At 43.5% G+C, this 14,235-nt stretch overlaps 1 protein-coding gene across 2 annotated transcripts in view; it reads right to left on the bottom strand.

The window, feature by feature from the left end:
- Nucleotides 1-7,162: 7,162 nt before the first annotated feature.
- NIM1K (NIM1 serine/threonine protein kinase) overlaps nt 7,163-14,235 on the bottom strand; it is a 120,176-nt gene continuing 113,103 nt past the window's right edge. For both annotated transcript variants that reach the window (XM_040338954.1, XM_040338961.1), the window contains 3 exons: nt 12,967-13,822; nt 10,404-10,672; nt 7,163-8,482 (listed from right to left, as the gene is read on the bottom strand). In XM_040338954.1, coding sequence (XP_040194888.1) covers nt 7,733-8,482; nt 10,404-10,672; nt 12,967-13,261 — 1,314 coding nt within the window. In that variant the 5' untranslated portion in view covers nt 13,262-13,822 and the 3' untranslated portion in view covers nt 7,163-7,732. The remainder of the gene's footprint in view (nt 8,483-10,403; nt 10,673-12,966; nt 13,823-14,235) is intronic.

Genomic DNA, 14,235 nt, shown 5'->3' with positions numbered 1-14,235 from the left:
CGACTGCTTAGCTAGCTAAGGCCATGCATCATAGCATGTACAAACCCTTACAGAGAAGTAGTCATAGCTGAACTTGTGCAAAATAGTGAATATAGAAAAGTAAATTTTGCCTAAGCAGTACCCTGAAAATGTTGAGCTAGATTCACGTAGCTTTTACGTCGGCGTATCTATACATACGCCGCGTAAGTAGAAAGATGCGCCGTCGTATCTATGCGTGCCATTCTGGGAGCTAGATACACCTGAATTATAGCTTCCTCCGACCGACGTAAGTGCTAGTGTGCCGTCGTATCTAGGGTGCATATTTACGCTGGCCGCTAGGGACTATTCCGTAGATTTACGCGTAGAATATGGAAATGACCTAGATACGCCGATTCACTAATGTACTTGTGCCCGGTACGCCGTTTACGTAAGGCTTACGCCTGGCGTAACGTTACCCCTGCTATATGAGGCACAGCCAATGTTAAAGTATGGACATCGGAACAGCCGTCGAAATTTACGTTGTTTACGTAAGTGGTACGTAAATGGGGCTGTGCGTAGGTTACGTTCACGTAAAAAGCATTGAGCCGACGTTTCTTATGGAGTATTTTGCGACGTGATTCTGAGCATGCGCGCGCATGCGCCGTACGAACGGCCATTCATTTACATGGGGTCACGGCTATTTTACATGGAGCACGCCCCCTACCTGCCTATTTTTAATTAGGCGGGCTATTTACACTACGCCGGCGCAACATACGGCGCCAGATCTTTCTGAATACTGGTCTGGGCTCACTATTTTATGTCGGCGTAGCGCATATGAGATGCGCTACGCCGGCCAAACTATACGCCAAGCTACGTGAATCTAGCTCGTTATCTTTTTCCTTAAAATCCTCCTGAAGAGTCGCAATACACCATCTGTGCCTTGAGCCTCAGAGCTGTATATCAGCAGTTTGAGATCTAAGGCACCACTGTCTGTCATTGTAAGACTGATGAAATTTGGAGAATTAAGAATCTCACTAGTTTGCTTACTCAGTGCTCACTGTTTTCCTTGCTGGAGAGGAAGCTGTACCTGAGTACTGGCATTTTAAGGATCTCCCTGCTTCTGTTTACTCTTACTGTCCTTCTCAATCATCACTCCACCAGTCATCAGGAGGGCAGCACTGACATGAGGAAGCAAAGCCCTGCTCCTCTACCAAGATGGCTGCCTCTACACAGCGACACAGTGCAGAACAAGTCATGGTAAGCCAGTTATGGGAAAAAGATCAGCTGTAGAGAGCCGACAGGCAATTCTGGTGAATAGAGAGCTTCCACAGTTCAGGCCCTCTTTAAAGAACTGTTCCACTCAAAAGTTTATTTTAGGTATAGGTAGAGATTGGTGGACTGAGTCACCCAGCAGCTTCTTCTATCACTTGAGGAAGTCAATACCATGTTTCCCCGATGTAAGACCTACCCCGAAAATAAGACCTAGCGTTATTTTCCAGGAGGGCTGCAATATAAGCCCTACCCCGAAAATAAGCCCTAGTTTAAAATGCGTGTAAAATCTTATAATACACTCTATTACTGTAGTATATAATGTACAATGTGTGTGTTTCCGTAATATAAATGTTATGAAGAGAGCTCCGGTGGGTCACAGAAACGCAGAGCGGCGCTATAATGAAGATATTTGGCACAATTATATTACAGAAGAACACGGATTGTACATTATATGCTACTGTAATAGAGTGGATTATAGGATTTTACAAGCATTTTAACTCAGTTCACACTGGGGATTCCTGACAGGCAGGGAGGGAGGGGAGAGCACTTTACATGGTAAGACCTACCCAAAAAATAAGCCTTACTGTGTCTTTGCTTGCCAAAATTAATATAAGACCCAGGCTTATTTTCGGGGAAACACGGTAGCAAGATCTCTTTGTTGCAGTTGGTGTTCTTAGTTACCATTCACAAGGGATTTTTTTTTTAATTGCCAGGTCGATTAATTGCACTGTCCACCCATAAATATCAATTTTAGGTAGGGAAACTAATTAATTTTAACTACTTTATTATTAAATTGACAAAATATTTCATGTCTTTTAAAGGAATACAAGTCAAGTCAATTAAAGGGAGCTTTTTATATGCAGCATTTGGAGCTCTTTAGAAGTTGGGACAATTACACAACTGGTCAAAAAAGGAGAAACGTTAAAAAAAAATTATAATAGCATATGTAAACATTGTTTAATATAAAAAAAAAATTGCACATAGCCATTAGCTGAAAGGTGTTGATTCAGCTTCAGTCACTACTAACAATTTCTTAGTCAAGGCTTTCTCTAGATTTTTATTTTTTCCCCTGTGACTAATGGAAACATTAATTGGCAGATGTCAAATTTTAATTAGGGCATTAAGCGAATGTGAGCAGTGCGGCACATTAGGAGGACAAGCACAGCGTAGAAGATTATCCTAATCCTAGGTGCCATTTTTACTAATCAGCCTAACACCCTTATCATTCAGCGTAGAATGACACATATTCAGCTGACTGTCCATCGGGAATGCTGGTTACTAATTCCTCACTGGTGGACTGTAACAGCAAATATGTTTTAGAAGCCTTATAGCAAACACTGTATTGTCACGTAAAGATGCAGCATTATGGCTGTTTATGGTGTGCAGCTATAATGCTACAAAAGCACCTTGTTAAAATCGAAATGTCCTTCACTGAGGTCTAAATTAGCGAAGATTGCTTTATTAAGAGCAATGTATGGTCTTCCTCTGATGACAAGCTCAATCAGATCAGTTGTGATCCTTCAGTGTAAAAGAAAATTCTCATTCTCATCAGGTAGAAAGAACCATGCTCACTGTGGAATTCCCTTCCAGATAGACAGATTTGTGGTGTTCACTGTTTAGTTGAGCTTTTTTACCTGCCAAAGGGTTTGTATTTCTGTTTATCCAGATTGAAGATTAACACAAATCTGCCACACAGCACCGCCCTATCTGACAGTTCTGCTGACGTTTAGTAACACCAAGGCCCCGTACAGACGAGCGGACAGTCCGCTGAAAATGGTCCGCCGGACCGTTTTCAGCGGACATGTCTGCTCGGAGATTTCTGTTTGATGGTTGTACACACCATCAAACAGAAATCCGCCCGGACAGGATACGCGGTGACGTGCCGTCGCCGCGACGATGACGCGGTGACGTGCGCGGCCCAGGAAGGTCAATGCTTCCACGCATGCGTCGAATCACTTCGACGCATGCGAGGGCTTTCGGCCGAGCGGACATGTACGGTGAGTCTGTACAGACGACCGAACATGTCCGACGGACAGGCTTCCAGCGGACATGTTTCTTAGCATGCCAAGAAACATTTGTCCGCTGGAAACCTGTCCGATCCGCCGGACAATTGTCCGGTCGGCCATACACAAGACCGAACATGTCTGCTGAAACTGGTCCGCGGACCAGTTTCAGCGGACATGTTCGGTCGTGTGTACAGGGCCTTACAGGTCTTATCCTACCCTAGGCCCTTTTCACACAGACGGACTGATCGGGTGCGCCTGTCAGTTTTTCAGGCCGACCCGAATCGGACCATCTATTGCTCGCTTATGTCAACGGACATGTGTTCACCTCTCCACCTCAGCCAAAAAGCCTTGTATTCATTCATAAAATACAAAGCCTCCTGTGAATGGCTCAGCCTGACTCAATTTTGTTCAAGAAGGGAAGGGAAATTCTTGTCCCGCCGCTGTATACACTATCTAGCTAGTGCTAAATACAGTTTACACAGTGCACACAGCAGCTGCATGTCCTAGTAAAAGAAGTAAGTGTACATATTAGTCAGCACACCATGGATCGATAACTTCCATGCTAAGGTTTGTTTTAATGAAATAGATCACATCACAAATATACGTGCAACGTTTCGCAGCCACGCAGGGCCCTTCGTCACATGCCTGTCGAAGGGGCCCTGCGTGGCTCCGAAACATTGCAGTTATCTTTGTGATGTGATCTCTTTCATTAAAAGAAACCTTAGGACGGAAGTTGTCGATCCATGGTGTGCTGGCGAATATGTACACTTGATTGATGTTTCCAGGACCCAACTGGTAATCGCCGCAGCACCCACCATTTTATGAGCCATATTTGCCAGGAATGTGTGCCATAGGAATATTGACCAGACTAGTAAAGGAAGTAGCTTGGTCCAAACAAATTACTTAAAGCGGAACTAAACCCATCGATTTAACAGTTTAAAAAAACAGTTACATTCCCGGCTGTCACATTGGTTGTGTTCTCAATCAAACTGCCAAACCATCAACTGGCTGGTGTCCTAACTGATCACATGTACAGCATCATGGCAGTTGAAGATTAAACAGGGGCCAAGATGTCAGCTTCCTTAGTTGAAAATGATAGGAGAGATAATGTTCCGCTTTAAAGTTCAATAAAACCTGGCGTTAACCTTTAAAACTGTATCTCTCAATGGAAAAATATAATCTTTTGCACAAAAAAAAAACTGTCTCGCCATTTTTCTTAGGGGAATTTATGTCACGCAACAAAACTTAAGTGCTATTAGGACTAAGGTCACACAAGAATTAGTCTTCAAGGGGCCAATGTTCTCCATAAAACCCGTTTCCCCTTGACTTCCACACTGACATGATGCAGTAGCTATGGGTTTCAGTAAGGAATGTTCTCTTTGGAATTTTCAATATAAAAACCTGAAGTCACAAGTGGCTCGCATATATCCCTGCCCTCACTAATATACATGCCCTCCTGAGAATTCTGGAACAAATAATTAAGCAAAGGAAAAGTAGTAGGCTGCCCATAACATTCAATTAGAGGTTGTTGGGGAAGATCTGTGGATATTCAAAGAGTTATAGGGAAGCCAAATCCTCCTGCAAGCAACCGAAAAGTGAAAGGGTCAGTCCACCCAAAAGTGCTATTTCCGTACCAGATGGAAATGGTGGGATGACTAACCGGCCAGCTTGTTATATTTCTTGAGAACTCTAGAAGTGAGATTTAATCTCCGTAGTTCTTTACTCCATCCTACCACAGAACCCATTACCATGGTGCCACCCTCTTCTACATGATTTTTCTTCAATAGGTAAAATCTAGCAGATGGATTATCTATGTATCATCCTGTACCCAACAAACTTTAAAGCAGGGGGTTCACCCTGAAAAAAAAATGTTCTTGATCTACCATACAAACGAGCATACTAGCGTCAGCTAGAGTATGCCTTTTTTTTTTTTTTTTTTTAGCTGTACTTACGGTTTAATCCGTAACTTTCGTTTCAGACTCTGGCCGGGAAATGGGCGTTCCTATGAAGAGGGGTACTTGATTGACGTCCAGCTATGGCGCGTCATGCCTTCCGAAAAAAGCCGAAATAGGATGCGGACATATACGGCGCCTGCGCAGTCAGCTTCTAGTCTGATGCGCAGGCGCTGTATAGCGCCGTGAAGAGCCGAGTCCTACTCTGGCTATTTTCGGAACGTGGGACGCGCCATAGCCGGCCGTCAATCATGTTCCACTCTTCATAGGAACGCCCATTCCCCACGGGTGTCTGAAACGAAACTTACGGATTAAACCGTAAGTACAGCGCATAAAAAAATAAAAAAAGGCATACTGTAGCTGATGCTAGTATGCAAGTTTGGATGGTCCAAAGTTGTGTTTTTGGGTGAACCTCCGCTTTAAAATGCACTTCCTGCCCTCCCACTGCAGTGTTCTATGCTTGGCATAGCCAAGTAACAGCATCTCCTTTCAGCACAAGTGTGCCCACGCAGAGCTGTAGGGAAGAGGAAGAGCGAGGGTGTTGTCTTTTAAATTACTTAATGTACCAAGCAAGCATAGTCAACCTCTGGTGCCTATTGGACTGTACAGTAATATTTAGCCACACTGTGCAACAGATTTACAGGAGAGTGTAAGAAGTACTATAGAAATGGACGCTGATATTATCATCATCATCTATTTGTGTGACTATAGTCAGGCCTCAATAAAGGCTGGGACAGAACGGAAAGGCCAATGGGTAATTAAACCAGCTGATATTCAGCCAAAGCATAAAATGAAGCCGTTTTTGGCTGGAAAAAAAACACCCCCATTGAAATAAGCCTTTTTTCGTGAATACCATGCATAACGACAACTTGCTGGAAACATGGGAAGGTGCCTACCGAAACTTTCAACACAGGTGTGATTTTGAGTTCATATCACACGCTGTCTCCCTTTAATGGCACACCAGAGCAATTTATAAATCACATCAAAATGTCTACAATGTGCAGGAAAGCCATAATGCATTTTGATGATTTATCTAAATTTTGATTAAACATTAGAAAAATAAAAATGACTCTCGTTCTTTCTGCATATCCAAAGCAGACCAATCACTTACATGCAATAAAGCTGTGGTTTTGAGGGCTGGGTTGTCAATAAGTCTACTGCATTATTCAACAGTCTCTGAGATTCAGGTAGACAATTTCTCCCTGGTTCTTATTGCTGTAAATCAGTGGTTCTCAACCTTTCAAGTGCCGTGACCCCTTAATAAAATTTCCCAAGTTGTGGGGACCCCTAACAGTAAAATTATTTTTGTAGTGTGGGTTGTCAGCACCCAAGACAAGTAATTTGCGCCCCTAAAAAGTAATTTGCTGGGGGGAGTTCTGATAAGCCAACTTAGGTGCTCTTGATCCAGGTCATCTGCTGATCTGAGAACTGTAGTGGGGACTTTTAATGGGGACTATATTCACAGTTAGTGTTACTCACTGTCTCTCCGACTTTGTGATGTCTCGTAGCAGTGACACTTCTACTGAAATCAGGAGATAGGGTCTCCTCTAGCCCCTCCCACTTCACATTTCTCACCAGTCAGCTGACCTCTAGTCTCTGTCCCCCAGCCATGCTGTGAACTGAATGGGCGCGCAAAAAGGCAGGGAGAGAGGTGCCGGCTTCAGGAACAGCCCAGGATTTGGTGACCCCTGGTAAATTGTAATTCGACCCCCAAGGGGGTCCCGACCCCCAGGTTGAGAACCACTGCTGTAAATGTAAATCTATAATCATGCTGGACAATGACTGTAGCTTAATGAATGGTGGCCCTTTAAACTGTTATCAAGAAGGTCTCTCCCCTGTGCAGCCGTTTAGTGCCTAGGGATGCCCACGACGTGGTGTTTCAGTTAATGTCTTTCAGTAACTCTAACAATAAGAGCTTCAGACCAGTTTTCTCTCCTGGGAAATTGAAAACTACTGTAAATAAAGCAAGTCTTATTTCTTTGTATGCATTTTTTTATATTGTGAAACAAACTGAGCACCAAGAATCAGAAGACCTTATCATTATGACCATAGGAGGTGGCTAGAGCCCAGAGCTTGGGTTTAGGCACTCCCATAGCCTTGAGCTATCCACCACCATCTGGCCATTTTAGGCAAACTGAAACATAATGAAAACCAAAAAAGATGAAGTCTCCCAGGGCACCAACAAAATGAAATACCATTTCAGTTGGTGATTTATCTATACGGGCCTAAAGAACCTGAAAATACCGATAGCACATATTCTCACAAAAGCCCAGAATTAGCAAACTCACTAAGCCTAAAAATGCTCCAGTTCTCAAAACCACACCATGTAAGTGACGAGTCTAACTTTTTGTACAGATCTGTTTGCTGAACAAATAATGGAAGCATTGGCACACGCAGATCCCTTCTAGCAAATAACTTATATAAACAGTATAGTTATTAGGGAGTGAAATATTTGGAAAAAGGTCTTCAAGGCATCACTGAATTAAAAAAAAATAAGTTTATAATCTCATGGGCACTCCTGTAAAAGTTTAGCTTCTACACACTTTATAAAATTGAACAAAATTTAGAGGTGTGCCTTATTTCTCGTCGGGTTCTGTGAGGCCTTCTTGTGTTCTTCTCCTTTGGCTCTAGACTGGTAAGGAGGGGAACGTTTTCCATTGCTCTCTTCTTCTGCACCCTGTGGAGGACAATCCTATACACTCCAGTGATAGAACTTCTGGAATCTTTGTCCCGATTGTTAAGGATGTGTTCCTCTGTTATACCCAAACTCTCCAAAGTGTTCTTTACTTCTGTTTCATCATCCTTGAGGGAATCTGTATCTAAGAGATGTTTTGGGTCCAGTCTGAAGGGTTCCAGAGGCTTTGGATACTGTATTCCATGCATCCATTCATTGTTCATGATGTAGTCCACACTGCACCTCTCTGAAGGTAAAGGTTTAAGCATCCCCTTAATCAGTCGCTGGCAAGATTCAGACACATACGGAGGAATGGAGTATGTTCCATCTAAAATGCACTTCTTTAATTTGGCCACAGTATCTGCTCGGAAAGGCATGCTACCCGTCACCATAAAATATAGAAGTATGCCCAATGCCCAGATATCAACAAAAGCACCAATGTAATGTTCATCCCGGAAAAGCTCTGGTGCAGCATAAGGTGGAGAACCACAAAAGGTGTTCAGTGTTTCTTCTTTTTTACTGATGGTGCTAAAGCCGAAGTCTCCAACCTTCACACAAGTGTTGCTGGTGTAGAAGACATTTTCTGCTTTCAAGTCTCTGTGTATGATGTTATTGTCATGCTGGGTAAAAAAAAGAATACAAATAGAATAGCAGTTATTTAGAAGATACAGAATAATGTATACCTGTTGTAAATTTTTTAATATTGTGGGGCAGATCCACAGAGAGAGTACGCCGGTGTATCTACTGATACGCTGGCGTACTTTCAAATTACCCGCGTCGTATCTTTGGTTTGAATCCTCAAACCAAGATACAACGGCATCTGGGTTAGATCCGACAGGTGTACGTCCTCGTACGCCTTCGGATCTAAGATGCAATTCTTCGGCGTCCGCTGGGTGGCGTTCGTGTCGTTTTCCGCGTCGAGTATGCAAATTAGCTATTTCCGACGATCCACGAACGTACGAGCAGCCGGCGCATTCCTTTACGTCGTCTCTAGTCAGCTTTTTCCGGCGTATAGTTAAAGCTGGTATTTCGTCGCTTATAGTTAGACCTGCCATGTTAAGTTTGGCCGTCGTTCCCGCGTTTATTTTTTATTTTTTTTTGTAAGTCGTCCGTGAATCGGGATAGACGTAATTCACGTCTATGTTAAAAAAAATGACATCGTTGCGACGTCATTTAGCGCAATGCACGGTGGGAAATTTAGAAACGAAGCATGCACAGTTCATTCGGCGCAGGGACGCGCTTCATTTAAATGAAACACGCCCCCTAATCGCGATTTGAATTACGCGCCGTTACGCCGCCAGAGATAGACTACGCCGCCGTAACTTACGGCGCAAAATCTTTCAGGATTCGAACCAAAGCCGGGAAAGTTACGGCGGCATAGCGTATCTCTGATACGCTGCGTGGGTGCAGATCTCTGTGGATCTGCCCCATTGACTTACACCAAGAGGTTTCGTGACCATATAATTGTATGAGACTTTGGGTAAAATATACATTTATAGGTCACAGAATTCCAAAGTAAGTCCTTAATATCCATTTGGGCTTGGATAGTGCTTCGCTCAGGCTCCTCAATAAAAATATATAATAAAATAACATATACATATGCAAAAAAGCAATACCACAGAATGGCTTACCTCTATGACAATATTCAACTCTCCAAATTATATTTACCATATATACTCGAGTATAAGCACTTTTTTTTGTGCTGAAAAAGCCCCCCTTGGCTTATACTCGAGTCTGGTTCTCCACTACCTCCGTGTCAGTATTAATGAGGAGGGAAGGAAAGCCATAATACGCTGTACATTGTACCCTCTGATTCACAGCAGGGTTGTGTCTACCGGAAGACCGCGCTGTCCACTCCGTCCCGCCCTCCTCCTCTTCTGTCTGTGACGAGGAGGAGCTTTGTTACAGTGGAAGGCACGGACGGCGATGACTTCCTATACACACTGCCCTGCTGTGAATTAGAGGGGACAATGTACTGCGTAATATGGCTTTCCCTCCTCATCAATACAGATACGGCGGATAAGGCACATGGGCAAAGTGAGGCATGCATATGGGCACAGTGAGGCTTGCAATGGGCACATTGAGGCATGCATATGGGCACAGTGAGGTATGCATATGGGCACAGTGAGGCTTGCAAAGGGCACAGTGAGGCATGCATATGGGCACAGTGAGGTATGCATATGGGCACAGTGAGGCATGCAAATGGGCACAGTGAGGTATGCAATGGGCACAGTGAGGCGTGCAATGGGCACAGTGAGGCGTGCAATGGGCACAGGGAGGCATGCAATGGGCACAGTGAGGCTGCAAATGGGCATTGTTGACCCTCTTTTCCACTTACAGTAGCTACTGCATCTCCTACTCTAGACTTATACTCGAGTTAACAAGTTTCCTAGTTTTTTTGTGGTAAATTTAGGTGCCTCGGCTTATATTCGGGTCGGCTTATACCCGAATATTTATGGTATGTTGTAAATATTATAATCAAAGGTTTGAAATGTGCCATTGTTTGAGCAATACAGTCCTGCATGTGGCTAAGGACCTTACCATGTGTTTCACAGCAGATACTATTTGTGAAAAGATCACTTTGCTTTCCGACTCTGATAACTTTCCCTCTGTGTTAATTTTGGCAAAGAGTTCCCCTCCAGAGGCGTACTCCATTACTAGATGCAGCTTAGACAGGGTCTCCACCACCTCATAAAGTCTGATGATATTGGGGTGCTGCAGCTTCTCCATGCTAGAGATCTCTCTGGATAATAAGCGTTGGGTCTTCTGGTCCAACTTGGTCTTGTCCAAAATTTTTATTGCAACTCTTTCTGCAAAAAAGAAAAACAGGCAAGCTTGTAAAGTGGACGTGTTACATACACACAATTGAGGCTACCACTACACAGAATAGTTAATATTTTTACACATTTCTTTCATGGGGCAGAACACAATAGCTGCGCTGGAGGGATTCCCCATCAACATTGTGTTGATGGGGGAATCAAGCTGTTTTTTTTCCTACAACCTGTGGTTGCAGGAAAGAAAATCATATTATCTGTGGCCTGCTTTCATCTGGGAATTCCAGTAGCTTGTGTCTCTCTTCTCCGCTAAGATTGGATAGTACTGCTCTCTGAGGTGAGAGGAGGATCTTGATTGGCCACATCTGCACCGGGACTTTGGTCACCGGCTGAGAGGAGAGTGGATATGAGGAGGGAGAAAGTTCACTGAGTGAGCACTACACTAATACAGGAAATGTGTTAGGACATCTATGGACTGGTAAGTGATTGGATGTCCTATCTAAAGACTGGTAAGTGATTGGATGTCCTATCTAAAGACTGGTAAGTGATTGGATGTCCTATCTAAAGACTGGTAAGTGATTGGATGTCCTATCTAAGGACTGGTAAGTGATTGGATGTCCTATCTAAAGACTGGTAAGTGATTGGATGTCCTATCTAAAGACTGGTAAGTGATTGGATGTCCTATCTAAGGACTGGTAAGTGATTGGATGTCCTATCTAAAGACTGGTAAGTGATTGGATGTCCTATCTAAAGACTGGTAAGTGATTGGATGTCCTATCTAAGGACTGGTAAGCTGCAATATATTACATTTTTGTTTTTGGGTTTGGATATGAAATGTAAAGTCTTCATCCCTTGCACAGACTTCCACCTACAGTTCTATTGCTGAATTTAGACGCAAATGTCTATAGATTTCCACAAGGCAGAAACAAAATAATGAACAAAACTTTCAAAATTTTTAAGGACTGGCACTTCACCTTTTGCTCCTGGCATTGGCCTACAAGTGCCATTATGAAAAATGCAGCCCTTGTCAGAGAACTTTACATTTACTGGTTCCTTGCTATAGTGCTCATTACTGGATAGTGGCTTCCCAAGAAATTAGGAAAATTAAAAACAGCATGTCTCCACTGCTTTGCTGGGCTATTAGGCCTGTTCTGCTGTAGAACAAGCTTATCAGTAGATAAGCCGACCTAACTCAGAATCTACGCCGCCGTATGTTTAAGCGTATGCTCAAACAGAGATACGCTTAAACATATCTAAGATAGGACGGCTTGCGCCATCCTATCTTAGATTGCAATATTTCGGATGGACGCTAGGTGGCGCTTCCATTGCGGCCGGCGTAGAATATGTAAATGAGTTGATACGCCGATTCACGAACGTACGCCCGGCCGCCGCAGTAGATTTACACTGTTTCCATAAGGCATTATCAGGCCTAAAGTTATTCGATCTATTAGGTGGAATAGCAATGTTAAAGTATGGCCGCCGTTCCCGCCGCGAGATTTACGTCGTTTACGTCCACGACAAAATCAATTACCATTAAACACGCCCCCCTTCCACACATTTGAATTCGGCGCCCTTACGCCCGCCCGCTTTAGGCTACGCCGCAGTATATTAGCAGGCATGTACATTCAGAATCATGTACTTGCCTAGCTAACTTACGGCGGCGTAGCCTAAACGTTACCTACAGAGATGAACAGAGGTACAATTCAGCAGGCACAACAATAATGGATCTCCACGCCCAGGTAACAACACCCTTATTATGTATATACAGTAACATGCCCAATCTCTGTACAATCTCCGAAATGTGAGGACCCACCTAAACAATCATTTAAGTTTGCATCCAGTTGGGCAGACCAACAATATATAGAGAACTAAAGGAGGCTGGACAATCAGATTGCAACATGTACAGTTGTGGCTTTAGCATACCTCCCAACTGTCCCTGATTTCGAGGGACTGTCCCTGATTTGGAGCAATGTCCCTCATTCCTCCTCATTTGTCCCTTATTTTGATCTGATCTATATAGATGTATATAAAATGCACTTTTTATCTATCAAAAAGTGTTTCCCAGCGCTAAACCTTTCATCTGATTTCTAAATTGCTGCATTTGTAAATTCCAAAAGCCAATATAAAGGAATAGTAGTGGTAATAAAGCACTTGTGGGTTTACCAATCTTATTTTTTTTGTTCAATTCTCCTTTAAGGGGGTGTGGCAAGGGGTGTGCCCTATGCCTACATACTTTTTCTGATAGGTGTCCCTCATTCCCATCTCAGAAAGTTGGGAGGTATGGCTTTAGACCTTTTTATTTGGAGGCTAATGCCAGTTTCAAAAATTACCTTTGGTAAGCACATGAATCCCGAGTTTAACTTGTGAGAAATTTCCACTTCCAATCTCTCCTCGAAGTCGATAAAAGCCAATTCTTTTGCCAAGAGTGACTTCTTTGACTGTTTTTTCATCATGTGACATGTCATGTGTCAACTTCTCAAGGGGTGTCAACTTGCGCTGCTTCCCCTCTCCATCCTGCTCACAGCCGTCTGAGCGACTATAGTCTTCCAGGCTGTCCTGCCGGTTCCACCTGGCGTACCTCTGATTCCCTCCTCCATTCACGTACATTGCTGTCATGGTCAACATTTGGGCGTCTTTAGTAAAAGCGTCCTTCAAGGGCAAAATTTAAATCTTAATGGTCACAGTTCACAGCTGCATGATATCCCAAAAAAATGCCAAAACTGGACTTTTGTGGCATCCAGGATTGTCCAGATAGAAGACAATACACTAAAATTCTTTGATAATAAAAGGTTAATTGGTTTGAAATGAAGTAAACGTATCCTTTAAAATGCAGCCACTGACTTTCCAAAGCTTCCAAGCCCTTATGTGGGAGATACTGAAGCCCCTTTAGTTTCTTGTACCAGTACAGAAGTTTCTGTGTCCTTATTCGGTTTCATCCTCTAGCAGTGATCTGTGTCCTTCTTCACACTTTCCGATATGGTATCTACTTCAGCTTTGGTCTTCCTCAAGATTCACAGATCTGCAGTGGCCGGCTGCTTGGGGCTCCAGGGAAATAGGTTACTGTCGGTCACATGACTTGACAGAGCAGGATTAGGCGTCTGAAATGTCACATTAGCCTCCTTAGTGTAGACAAGTCTGCATTAGCTGCTTGAGCCCGCTAAAAAGTGAGCCAGACGTCTAGGTCCACTGAGGAGAAAACAAAAGAGAATGTCATTAAGACTTATGAAATTCACTTTCCTCATATGCATGCAAAGAGAGGTTGCCTGAGGATCCAGTACTCTCTCCGAGTTCAAGGTTGCAGCAAAATGTGAAAAAATAACACACCAATGACTAAAATGATTATAACAGTCTTCCATTATCTATACAACACTAGCCACAAATGTTGAAGTGTTAGGCCTCGTACACACGACCGAACATGTCTGCTGAAACTGGTCCGCGGACATGTTCGGTCGTCTGTACGGCCGACCGGACCAGATTCCCGGCCTAGCGGACAGGTTTCCAGCGGACAAATGTTTCTTAGCATGCTAAGAAACATGTCCGCTGGAACCATGTCCGTCGGACATGTCCGATGGTTAGCACAACTCATCGGACATGTCCGC

Source organism: Rana temporaria, chromosome 1 (genome assembly GCF_905171775.1).
Source record: "Rana temporaria chromosome 1, aRanTem1.1, whole genome shotgun sequence".
NCBI lineage: Eukaryota > Metazoa > Chordata > Amphibia > Anura > Ranidae > Rana > Rana temporaria.
This window is presented reverse-complemented; position numbering and strand designations above follow the sequence as displayed.